Genomic DNA, 13,033 nt, shown 5'->3' on the forward strand with positions numbered 1-13,033 from the left:
AGAGAGAAAAGAGAATTAAGATGCAAAACCATAAAATCAATGTGTAGACATTGACTGATCTGATTCAAATGTCCAAATGTACAAGACACTTTTGAGACAACTGGGGAAATTGAATGAGAGCTGGGTGTTATCGATTTTAAGGGATCATTGTTAATCTTGTTACATTGAAGTTATGTAGAAAAATGTCCTTTTTTAGAAATATGTCAAATGAAGTAAGTTTGGGTAAAATGTCATGATGTCTTTAAAACACGTCAGCAAAAATTTTTTAAAAAGCTGAAGCAAATATAATGAAATATTGATAATTATTATATTATTGGTGTTGGGGTTATGGGGGCTCATTATACTTTCCTCTGTATTTTTCTGATTGATTGAAAGTTGTCACAATAAAAACTATTGTGTGCCTATTTTTTGCCTTGTGCTTTAGATGTTATTTCATTAAGTCCCCAAACAGCCATATATGACAGATCCATTACTGAGGGCTCAGAGAAGTTCAGTAGTTTTTCCAAGATCACACAGCCAGAACAGGGAAGAGCCAAGATTTGTCCACAAGTACCCACTGCCTCCCATATTGCCTCGGGTGAAAGGACAGTATCTTGTGGGGTCAGGGGGAGTTAAGAAAGGAGCCTAAAGCTTATATCCCAGAGACCAGGAGACTATCAGGGACGCCAAGAGGAGGAGCTTGTTTGAGAAATTTAAATAAGGACTTTGGCTAATATTCTTCACTTACTTTTACCTGCATTCCCTTGCTTGAATCTTCCGTGCACCTACCCTCCTTGTAGGCAGTGTATGCTCCTTTTCTGAGGTCACATGAAGGCCAAGTTGGGGAGTCAGGACCCAGACCCAGTTTCCTCCAGCAGACATCCCTCTTCACGGGGTGGTAGCAAGTGAGAAAAAGGCCTGCACGCCATCACCCAATTGTGTTCAGGTGAGTTAGCATATCGAGTGGCTGCAGAATAAACTTGCTCACTGCCCAGGGTGCTGGGTTGGTTGTAGGTGCTTTGGCCAGCCTCACCTTGTGCCTGGAGGGACTCCAGGCTGATACGGCTGAGTGGGACCGCTGCAGGGCTTTTGCTTGGTCCTGTCCCCCCTGTCAGCCTCCAGAGGTCTGCATGCTCAGCCCTGGCTATCTTCTGCTTCTGTCCAAATGTCCCCATATCACACAGGCTTTCTCTCACCTGCCTACACAAAAAGCCATGCCCTCTCTTCGACCTGTGTTTCTCTATATCCTTTCCCTGCTTTATTTTATTGCCACCTGTCATATCACATATAAATCTATTTCTTTTCTCTCTTCCACTCCAGAATATAAGCTCTCTGAGGTCAGGGACTTTGTCTTGGTCCCTCAGGATCCCCAGTGGGGGACTCCATGAATATTTGTTGAATGAATACATGTATACATGAATAAACGAAGGTAAAAAGAATGTAGGATAAATTGCTAGTCTTATTTTTCTCCAGTTTTGAAAATGATACTGTTGGGAAACACTTTAATAGGAAAACAAAAGTAAATCTATTTTCCCGTCAGTATCAAGTGATTAAAATGCCTCAGGTTCGGTGTGAGGTTACAAAGCCCGGAGAAGCCTCAGCAAATCTGAGAGCTGGAAAATCCCCCTTCATTTCACAGGTGGGGAGAAGGCCCGGGAGGGTGGGTACATACCTGACTGTTGCTCGGTCTCTTCAACTTTCTGAGAAACTCGTTCTCTAATTCTTCATGTTTCCAAAGTTCAAACCCACGATGAGAAAGCTGTTTGGAGAAGTCCTGGGTGTGCTCGGGGAAACTGTTTCCCACCACCCGGCTTCAGGCCTGAGGTCACCCCTTCCACTGCTTCCTCCTTGCAGCGTGTGGGAGGTACTACCTGGGGAGAGGATCCTCACCTGGCCCGAGTGGGCAGTTCGGCCGCAGGGCAATTAGATCGCCCAGAGAGGCTGCAGCTGGCACCCGCAGAGGCTGATCTTCATGGCCCCCTGGCTCTCCCGGCAGGGGGAGTTTCCTGACCACCTACAGAGGGGGCTCTGAGGAGCTAGGGCAGGAAAACTGACTCTTGGGCAAGCGGCCACGTGAGTTTCCATGTTGGAGCCTCAAACCAGAGTCACCGAGGAGTGGAGGGCAGCCCTCCTTGCCTGCTGACCACCTGTCCTGGGATCCACGGATCCAGGCCACGGACGGTTAGGACAGCCACTCCTGTGGCTTAGGCAGTACTGCTGCCTGGCCCTTGCTCTGCCCCTCCTGTCTTGAAGCTCCTCAGCCTGGGTTCTGGCTTTTCAGGGGACGCGGCTCATGGCCTGGGATCCTACACCCGCACTTGTGAGGCAGGCCTCCCAGAACTAATTATTTTGCATGACAGCTGGGGCCCTGACCAAGCCCTGACCACTTCCTACTGACCCTGATTGCTTGTTCCTGAGGTCCATTATCGAAGGTCACTCGCTCTGGAAATGTGAAGTCTGAGAACTCCCTTTCTTGACATGGCAGGGCAACTTTTAGGAGGTTCATGCAGAAACCTGAGGAGTAGGCAGACTGGGAGGCCTTGGTGTCATATGGACAGCAGCAAAGAGAGTAAGCTGAGGGTCAGGCACAAGTGGGAGAGAGGCACACATCCGGCCCCGGCCTCTGGGCACCCAGCAGTGAGGTCCCAGGCGGGGTGAGTGTGCCCTGGGTGACAAGCCCTGGTCTGGGAATCTGGCAACTGTGAATATATCACTTTACATAGATGGATGGGTGGGTCGGTGGATGGATGACTGGGTAGATGATAGATGGATGGCTAGCTAGCTAAACATTTCCGTAAGATGTGAGTTCCTCACCAGCAACTCTCCTGCTGGCTTACCCCATTCCCTCGGAGCAGCCCTACCTTGGGCTCAGGCTGACTTTGCTGTGGTCTCCAACTGGGGCCTGACAGAAGGGCCAGGATCTAGGGAGGAAATGCTTTCTCTCTCCTCTGGTCGGGTAAGAACTCTGGACGTGGGCAGCTTTACCACCAACATCATCCACCAAAGCCTTTTTGAACCCTGGACATACCATCTCCCCGCCTCTAAACCCTGCTGCTGCCTCCAAGCCTGACAGGCACTTGCACTTGCTCAGGAGAATTTGACCCAAACAGCCCCAAGACAAAGTGAAGTCATTGGATATTTGTTATTTGAAATGGGCTAAGTGGAGGAAGCTGCTTTCCGGGTGGGCGTGGAAGCCACGCACCGTGCAGAGAGGTGTAAGCAGCGCGAAGATCGACTGGGGAGCGTGGAGGGGGAGGGTGTCTGTGCGGAAGGACTCAGCAGGCAGCAGCTGCTCCCTATATGGGGGGCGTGGGGTGGAGAGGGTGGGGACAGTGTGGTGACATGATGTGCTTGTCTTCCCACGTCATTCTTGGGTTCTGCCCTCCACCCATAAACTCAGGAGACGCCCATTCAGGTTTTTTTCCACTTTTCTGTCTCCTGTTTTGTGTAACGTGGAGGAAAGGGCAAGCTGTGGGCAACAGGCACTGCACAGGGCCGGGCCGTGCATGCGGAGGGACGGCAGGTCTTCCCATCCTGCAAACACTTCCCTCAGGGGCCTCGTTTCAGAACCAGGCCCTTCTCCTGGAGGGGAAGCTGGGAAGGAAGGCTGGCTGAAGGTGAACGTTCAGGATGAGGCAGAGGAGAGGATCATTGGGAGGGGAAAGATTGATTGATGGATTGTAAGCTTCTTAAGAAGTACAGGGTCAAGGTCACACTCAGCTTTGTACTTTCAGCAGTGCCAACCACCAGGCCACATGGAGGAGGAATAAGGAATGAACAGGTTCCCCTATCTTGGTTAATGACTAGAAAAAAGCAGAACAGCGCAAGGAAGCTGGTGAGACAGTGGAAGAGACGGGAAGGGATCAATGCCCCCAAATTAAAGCGAGTGTAGGGGTCAGCTCATTCCAAATCTCTAACACCCCCTTTCCTGCCGCCACAAGGAAGCCCCTCATTAGGAGGGGAGGGGAGCTGCCTGGGGCAGCTCAGCATGAGGGTATTTCTATGGGACACAGATCCCACCTCCTTCTGGGGGAGGAATCGAAGCCCGCCAGTCATATCAGTGCTAAACAAAAACGCACTGGGGGGTGATTTTAAATTTCTTCTTTATTAAAAAAAAAAGCATTTTTTTCCGGGTTTTTAAAAAAACTTCTCTAACACATAAAACAATTTTTCCCGCCCCTTAGCACTTCCTTCTTGCCGCCTTCACTCCTGCTCCTGGTGCCAGCTGCCTGCAAGACCCAGATGAAGAAACCTTCTCCGATCGAGATGTGGGAGCTGGAGGGGGTTGAGGGTTTGAAGGAAGGTGGTTACTGGTCAAAAGGAGAAGTTCATTTGCACAAAAATATAAACCATGGAGGGTGAGGCCAGCACATACACGTATGGATTGATCTACAATCCGTATAAAAAAAATAGACCCAAATTGTCATTTTACATTGGCAATATTATACAAAATAATATATATTTTTTAAACCACACACACCCACATACACACACACACACACACATACACACACACACACATACACACACACACACACACACACAAGGTGCCAGTAGCCCCTCTGCACTTCTGCTTCTGGGGACAGGAGTGTCAGTAGGCAAAGATGACATGGTAGGTGACCTGGTGGCCATTGTCCCAGGCGTAGAGCAGGCGGTCCTTGGGGTTGTAGTCTACCTGGGTGGTGTAGGAATACTCATTCTCGAACAGCAGCCTGGGGATGATCTGCGTGTTGGTGTGGGTGTCAAAGGCGTAGGAGATGTTGGCATTGCGTTGGTTGTAGCTGTCCACGGCGTACAGCACCCCGCAGATGACGAAGCAGTTGCCGTAGAAGTTCCGCCGGAGCCCCGTGCGCCACGTGGTCTCCTTCTGTGTGCTCAGGTCCACGGCGTTGAGCTTGCTCAGGACGATGACCTCCTGGCTGAAGCCCTCGTCGTCCAGGGCCGGGTAGATGAGCCACAGGCCATTCTCATCCACAGCAAAGTCCACGTCCGAGTGGCCCTGCCACCGCCAGGGCGTGGCCTCCTCATAGGCCACGTCATGGAGCATGGCCCAGGCAGCCACATAGCGCTGCTTCAGGTCGTACTTGATGATGTTGCGGGTGAAGGCCCGGTTGTAGTAGAAGGCACCATTGTACACCACGTGGCCCGTGCCGATCCAGCTGTAGGGGAGCTTGTAGGAATTGCTCCAGCGACCTGTGGGCAGTGAGAAGGCAGAAGGCTCGAGGGCAACGGTGCAGAGACAGCCTGCCAGGCAGGGAGGGGGCAGCCCAGAGAGATGGGACGTGCCATTGGCTTGAGGTCTGGAGCCCACGGTTTGTGTCTTGGTTCTGCCACTTCCTAGTTCTGTATGGCATCCTCAACTGTCATTTAGAAATAACGATTTCCACTCCCCTCACTGAGCTGTTGCAAGGATCCAGAGTGCTAATGTATGTGAGCGTGGTTTGTAAACTGTCAAGGGCCATGGGAAAGGGAGGAAGTATCACTACTGTTTTCTGGACCAGACTCCAGGTTGTCCCACGTCCCAGGGACTGGGAAGGAAGGGCAGGGCTGAGAGATGAGAGAGCAGAGAATGTGAGGGAGTGTGGAAGAGGGACATCCCGCTACCAGAGAAGGTCCTTTTACCATCAGAAGAAGGCGTTGCCCTTCCTGTCCACTGTCTCCACCCTAAGAGATCTGGCCATGATTAAAACAGAGGACAGTGGGGAAGGAGGAACCCCCCTAAGGTGGACCCATATCATGTACCTTGTTTGAAGTTGTCCAGGTTCCGGAACTCTACCAGGGTGTTGCCATAGTAATAATTGGTTACGTAAATCCGCTCATCTTTGGCCAGGGGGTCCTTCATCCAGGCCCCTTCATTCCGCCCGTATGTGTTCTGCGTGGTTGGCCCAGTGATTGTGGAGAGGGTGTCCTTGCACCTTCCTGATGGAGGAGAGGTGGATGGAGAGGTTGGGATGATCGAAGGACACCCCACCCCTAAAACCCTTGCTGGCTCCGCCACCTGGAGTCTGAACTCCTCTGCAGGCTTCTACGGCCCTGTATAGCCAACCCGATGCCAGACATTTTCTCAGCATCATCCCCTGCTATTCCTCTCATCTATCCTATATTCTACTCCTATGAAGCCATCTACTGCCACCATCCTGGGCCACTTACATGCCACCATGCTTTGCTCCTGCTGTCCTCTTACTTCTCAAGCCTACAAACTCACCCCTCAAGGATCTAAGCTCCAATGCCCTTTTCTGACACCACATCCTCCTCTGAAAAACCATTCTAGCCTTTTACAGGATTCCATCCTGCTCCCACAGTACTGGGAATGTAGCTCTCTTACAGGACATGTCATCTGATGTCTCACCAGTGTTTGTGCATCTCTCTCCTGATTCAAAGCCCACCCCCATCCAGAGCATAAGCCCCAGGGAGCAGGGTCTGCGGCTTTCCTCTTTGTGTCCTCGGTCCTCAGAATACACGGTGTCTGGCAGGCCACGGGCACTGAGCAGACGTCCTGAAACTTGGATGAGTACGCGGCGGCATCACTCCTCTCCAGTGTGACCAGAGGAGGGGACTTTACAGGTATGACCAGGAACACGGAGCTTCAGCAGCCACTGCGCCACCCCAAGGGACTTGGCCCAGGCCACCAGCAGAGACCAGCCCTGACTGTGCAGTATATGTCATGTCCCTGAGGCCCACCTTCTGGGTCCTAGAGAGCTGTCCTCAAGCCTATGCCTCTGTGGGCAGGATGCCAGGGCCCCCTTCTGGGAAACTGGAGGGGCCGGGGACCAAGTTCCCACATAAGGAGCTTACTCTGGCTGTAGGAGACTCCTTCAAAGGCCAAGTCTGCTTTAAGGGAACTCTGCAATGCCCTCCTGAGTGACTCTTTGGAGAGACCTGGTGCCCATGAGAGGCCCTAAAAGACCACTGGAACCATGCTGGGTTCTAAATCAAGTTGAAAGCTTGCCTGCATGCTTAATATGCAGTATTACTATTGAACATGGCCCTGAAGGCTACTGAAATCACATGAGACTACAGAGAGCACGTGCTCTTTTTGTCTCTGCAGTAGTGGGTTATGAAGGAGATGGGAAGAGGACAACGGAGGGGGCAGTGGGAGAAGCAGATTAATCCGGGCTTTACAACTTCCTCCTACTCCTCCTGGCAGCTGGGACCAGCAGAATAACCCCCAACTGCCATCAAGACTGGTGCACACATGGGCAACAGTGATGAGAGTAATTTGTCCCTGACATTCACGTGGGACCAAAGAGTAAGGAGCTACAATTCAGATTCAGGGTTCTCTGAACTCCAGGCCACGCCCACTTCCAAATTGTTGCAGTCTGTTCCATCCGTTCTGCTCCCGCATAGCGGTCTGAGCTGGCAGGACAGGGCAGGCGCTGTGCCCTTGGCCCCATGCCTGGGGCAGCCAGGCGTCTGAAAGTAGGATAAACATTGTTTTCTCAGGCAGGGCCCACAGTTGGGTGCAATTGGCCGGGTTCAGGCATCTCCGTGTGGGGTTTATTAGGTCCTGGTCCGACAGAGAGGAGAGGGTTTTGGCCTCTGTAAGACAAACAACAGAGCCTACCAGCCAAAGCCTCATTCCCCCACATGAGTTCATCTGCTCAAGACAATAAAATAGAAGGCTCTGGCTGAGCCCAGGCAACAGAGGTCTGATGGAAAATATCTCATTCCCTGGCGCCGAGCAGGGCCCTGGCTTGCCAGTGGAGAAGCTGTGCTTCCTTAGAACTAAGGTGAGCCCCAGCGTGCCATCCCCAGGGAGGGGCGTTTTTATGTGCCCCCTTCCCCTGGAAAAGCCCAGTGAGGACATCAACTCCCTGTCTGAGAGGCAGCCCCCAACCCATGCCCAGAGCCCTACAAATGGCTGTGCGAGGCCAGGGGTTTCTGCCATGGCTATGCCACCTCTCTGCCCAGATATGGAAATTGCAGATGAGCTCCTGGAAGCCAGGACTCATCTAAGTTTCGATGTACTGCATTGCCCCAGGCAGCCCCCCAAATCCCTGCAGGGTCCTGTCTCAGCACTAAGGCTCTGCAATGAGAGGGGCTTAACGTGAGGCTATAGAATGTGCCCCGGGTTTGCAGACAGAGGCCTGGCATTGGTCTTGGCCCTGCTACTGATTCCAAAGTCTGTGTTTCTTTTAAAAGGTCACAGAGCTTTAATTTCTTCCACAGTAAAACAAGTATAATATATGCCCTACCTACTTCACAAGAGCGCTTGGAAAATGCCCTCTGATGATGGTATGGTAGGCTGAGTAATGGCTCCCAAAGGTAGCCAGGTCCTAATTCCTGGAACCTGTGAATGTGACCTTATATGGCAAAAGAGACTATGTTGCGATAGGGGGACTATCTTGTATTATCCAGGTGGGTCCTAATGCAATCACAAGTATCCTCATGACAGGGAGGCAGAGGGAGATTTGACTACAGAAGAGGAGGCAACCTGATGATGGAAGCAAAGATTGGAGTGATGAGGCCACAAGCCAAGGAATGCCGGCAGCCACCTGAAGCTAGAAAAGGCAAGGAATGGACTATCCCTTGGAGCTTCAGGAAGGAACCAGCCTTCTGACACCTTGATTTTAGTCCTATAAGACGCATTTAAGCCTTCTGGCCTCCAGAACTGTTAGAGAATAAATTTCTATTGTTTAAGCCATTAAGTGTGTGGTAATTTGTTACAGGAGGCATAGGAAACTAATACAGATGGCGTCAGCTTCTGGCATCTTTATTTCTGTAGGAAGAGGGGAGTCCCAGCTTATAGCTTCAAAGTCCTGATACCCAGGACCTCAGGCTGTATCTCCACACGCCCTCAGAGCAAATGTCGGCATCCCACAGGGTGGTCCAGCCCAGGCAGGAACAGTGGGACAGACAAGGGTGGTTTGAGAGCATTTGAAGACAGGTTCAAGGGAGATCAGTAAACCATGAGGCCCAGACCCAGGTCTGAGAATCTGGGGCCATTCAGATGCTCCCACCCTTGGCAGCAAACTGTCAGCCTTGGAGAGAAGACGCAGCATGTCTACTCCTTTTCAAGGGTAATGAGAGAAGGGAGGGAGATAGTTCGAAGGCACTGAAGAGAAAAGAGTACTGCCTGCAACTCATCTTAGAAGTGTTCCCCCGAAGCATGGTGACGGGGAACACTTCCTAAGCCGTCTCTATGTATTAACTCATTTAACCATCGATAGTCCTGGGAGACAGTTGGCCCTGCATCAAAGGTCCCCGGGGTCTGAAAAGTAGGGGCTCTTCCTCTCAGCATATAAACCTGCTCAAATCTTGCCATCTAACGCAAAGAAATCAGCAAACAAGAGGCTCCGTGCCCTCTGGGGCTCTCAGTTCTCGCGGCAGGCCTCTCCTGCACACTCCGCAACTCCTCACCTGATGGCTGCCTTAAATGCTTACACACTGTCCATCAGGGATGCTCTCTGGTCTTTTTATTCGAGTCAAGCCTGTCTTTTGTCTGAAATCCCCGCCCACCTCCCCCCACCTCCCTCGCTCACTGGGCTTTCACACCCCGCTCTCCTGGTCCCCGCTCACCGCCCTGGTCATGCTGCCTTTGGCTGGTTCTCTTTCCTGCCCACCTTTCAGATGTTATCCCTTAGAGCCCCACTTTTAGCCCCTTATCTTCTTGTTCTTCCTGTGTTCCCTGGGCACACTCAGCTCTTATACAGCCCGGCGTTTGTTTCTGAGCACCAGACATCCAACCCCTACTAGACATTTCTCTCCTGTGTGTCCTCCTGATTCCTCAAACTGAATGGATTAAAAATGGAATTCCTCTGCTTCCATTCACAGCCTGTTCCTCCTGTACTTCCTGTCCTGGAGAAAGGCATGGCACACCGTTAACCAAGCCTGGAACCTTGTGGTCCTCCCTGATGTCCCCCTCTCCTCCACCCACACACCCATTGGTCGCTGTCTCCCACCTCTTCATCTCTCTGCCCTTTCCCTCCACCTCTGCAGCATTTGCTATGCCCAGAGAACACAGGTGGACCCACTGCGCGTGGGAGCCCAGAGAGACTCAAAGTGAAAACAAGGCAGGTGTGTTGTCCCTATGACTGAGTAAGTGGGGCCTGACAGCCCCAGAGGCCACAATTTCCATTTGAAACCGAACTTGTTTTGAACGCAGAAAGAAGGCAGTGGTGTTCTAAGAAGTATAAATAACCAAATAACCCTATCATATTCTTTCTTACTTGTGTTATTTCCTCATACTAGCTAACAACTCATGCTGAAGATGACATAGAAAAGGGAAAGATAGGGCAACTCATAGTTCCTTTCCTTTTTAGTCTTCCTTACTCAGTAGGGAGTGCTGGTAAAGTGTACTCATATTAAGAAGTGAGGGCTTCCCTGGTGGCGCAGTGGTTAAGAATCCGCCTGCCAATGCAGGGGACACGGGTTCGAGCCCTGGTCTGGGAAGATCCCACATGCCGCGGAGCAGCTGGGCCCGTGAGCCACAACTACTGAGCCTGCGCGTCTGGAGCCTGTGCTCCGCAACAAGAGAGGCCGCGACAGTGAGAGGCCCACGCACCGTGATGAAGAGTGGCCCCCGCTTGCTGCAACTGGAGAAAGCCCTCGCACAGAAACGAAGACCCAACACAGCCAAAAATAAATAAATAATAATTAAAAAAAAAAAAAGTGAAACAGAAACAGATGAGTTAGTTTTGTGTGTTTCCACTGGTCTGCTAGGCACAAAATGCATACGAATGTAGCAGCCATGAAATACCAACTGTCATTTTGGTGGATTCCGCATGAGTTAAATAATCTGACCTTTGCATTGAAAACCGGCAGTGCACAATATGATAAAATTCATGCTATTCAAGTTTTTAATATTCCTTTACTTACAATCGCATGAAATCCAAAGAAAAAAACCAAGTGAGAGAGAGAGGCCAGAGAAGAAAGGAAACAGCTTTATACTGACTATCTTCAATGCCACTTTTCTCCTGCTCCTTGAACGAGGGGCTCTGTTTTCATTTTGCCCTGGGCTATACAAAATGCGTAGTTGGCCCTGACCAAACTGGTTCACTTCTGGGGCTCTTGCCGGCTCTGGTCCTTCTCACTGCAGTGCTACCTTCCTTCCTGGCTGTTTTTCCCTCATCCCTCAAGACAGCTAGGTCAGCTTCTCTTTTCAGAAGAGACATCTGACCCCAAAGCACCCTATGCATTCACTCACCACCCTGAGTCGAAATGGTGTTTATGTGTCTCATATACAAGCTTGCGGCAACTCCAGGTCAGGGACGCTGCCTCATCTGCCTTTGCACGACCAACACCTACAGAACCTGGGCATCAACAGCACCCAGTACTTTCCTTAAACTGACAAATCTGAATATAGTCCCCCCGCTTAGAACCTTCTGTACCACTTTTAGATATAAGTCCCAACGTCCCACTCCCTTCATCAGCAGGCCCCCCTCCCTTATGTCGCCCTGTGTATGCCAGGACGATGGGCGTTCTTTAATCCCCCTGACCTCCCACCCCCCATGCCCGCACAGGCTCATGCTGTCAGCTCTGCCCTGGGGACCACACTCGGAAATGGAGCTCCACCCTCAGAACCAAAGACAGTCTCCACTGGACTGCACACCTTGCCGCTTGCCAGCCCTGGCCACTTTAGTCGCCCGTATCCCCCTCACGGTGACCCCTCTGCGGAAGTGACCAGAGCTCACTCCCTTTCACAGCCAGCACGGCGTGGGGCTGAGTGAATTAGGAGTGGGCACTTCATCCTTGTAGAGAGGCACAGACTTTATTCCTTATCCATTTACAAGGAGCGTCTCCACTTTCTCGCCTTGTTTCTAGGGCCAGCGGCCTCTGTGTTCTGACTGAAGCTCCTCGTGGTTTCAGGGGGCTGGTGAGGTGCCCCAGCAAACAGACTGAGAGCAGAGTGTGTCTGTGGAGTTGGGCGTCGGGAAAGCTGCCTGTCCAGTGACTCAGGGCAGCCAACTGGCACACTTCTTGGTCCTGAGTCTGGGTGCCGTGGAGGATCTGGCTAGCCCTGCCCCTGCCCGTGTCAGCACCACCTTCCTCAGGCTGCCTCACACCAGGCCCGCTGACATGTGCCAGGCCGGCTGGCCATCTCGTGCCCACAGCCAGTGGCTGGCCAGGCCTCGGGGATTGTTAAGGTGGTTTACTCTGTGAAGGAGACAGTCTTTAGCCAATCGTATTTCCTAGGTTCGACCATGAGGCAGGCTCTCTGGTAGTGCTGTCATCCTGACTGTCCTCTTTGTCTGCGCCTTCCCACTCCCCACCCCCGCCCCAAAGCAGCCTCTTCTAAAACGTGCAGCAGGAGTTGCAGTCCTTAAAGTATGGGACTCCGCAAAGCCTTGGCAACGTGGCACAAGTGTCCTCTTCCTCTGCGGTAGCCTGAGCAGACCTCTCCCAGACACTGAGGATGGTGACCGCTCCTGTCCCGTCCCTTCACTTCCCGAGCCCCGGCTCCCATCACTGACAGCATTTTTCCTCGCCTGTCCTAGAGCTACTATGCTTTGGCCAAAAGTTAATTCCAATTTGCTTGTTTTGGGAATTTTTCTGACAGTTTTACAATTCTCCTGAGGAAGACGGTGGACCTTTCAGGGTATTACAAAACCAGGTTTAGAAACCATGGGATAGGATGTTCCTTTTAAAAGCAGCCTCATTTAAAAGCACTCAGACAGCTCAAAGTCAAAATTGCCAGGCTCAGTAAACAGCAAGCAACCTTTCACAGGCAACAAATCAGTGGCCTGTGTTGGTTTCAGCCAAATGATTTTTATTTAAATGATGACTACATGTACTCCTACTCGGCCAGGCACAGGCAGGCAGGAAGTCTGCAGAGAAGGTTCCAGAAAAGAAATCCCATCCACACTAACAGCAGCCCGAGAGAAGCACTTGACAGTGATACATGATTAAAAGTGATTCCTGGGGCTTCCCTGGTGGCGCAGTGGTTGAGAATCTGCCTGCCAATGCAGGGGACACGGGTTCGGGCCCTGGTCTGGGAAGATCCCACATGCCGCGGAGCAGCTGGGCCCGTGAGCCACAACTACTGAGCCTGCGCGTCTGGAGCCTGTGCTCCGCAGCAAGAGAGGCCGCGATGGTGAGAGGCCCACGCACCGCG

General features: G+C 51.7%; 1 protein-coding gene across 5 annotated transcripts in view; it reads right to left on the reverse strand.

Moving 5' to 3' along the window:
* Positions 1 to 4,065: 4,065 nt before the first annotated feature.
* OLFML2B (olfactomedin like 2B) overlaps positions 4,066 to 13,033 on the reverse strand; it is a 38,180-nt gene continuing 29,212 nt past the window's right edge. For 4 of the 5 annotated variants that reach the window (XM_068541160.1, XM_068541159.1, XM_068541158.1 and 1 more), the window contains exons 7-8: positions 5,722 to 5,898; positions 4,066 to 5,172 (exon numbers count right to left, since the gene is read on the reverse strand). In XM_068541160.1, the coding sequence (XP_068397261.1) occupies positions 4,571 to 5,172; positions 5,722 to 5,898 (779 nt within the window). In that variant the 3' untranslated portion in view covers positions 4,066 to 4,570. The remainder of the gene's footprint in view (positions 5,173 to 5,721; positions 5,899 to 13,033) is intronic. The other variant, XM_068541163.1, reaches the window with a different exon arrangement.

This window comes from Eschrichtius robustus, chromosome 3 (genome assembly GCF_028021215.1).
Source record: "Eschrichtius robustus isolate mEscRob2 chromosome 3, mEscRob2.pri, whole genome shotgun sequence".
Classification (NCBI taxonomy): Eukaryota; Metazoa; Chordata; class Mammalia; order Artiodactyla; family Eschrichtiidae; genus Eschrichtius; species Eschrichtius robustus.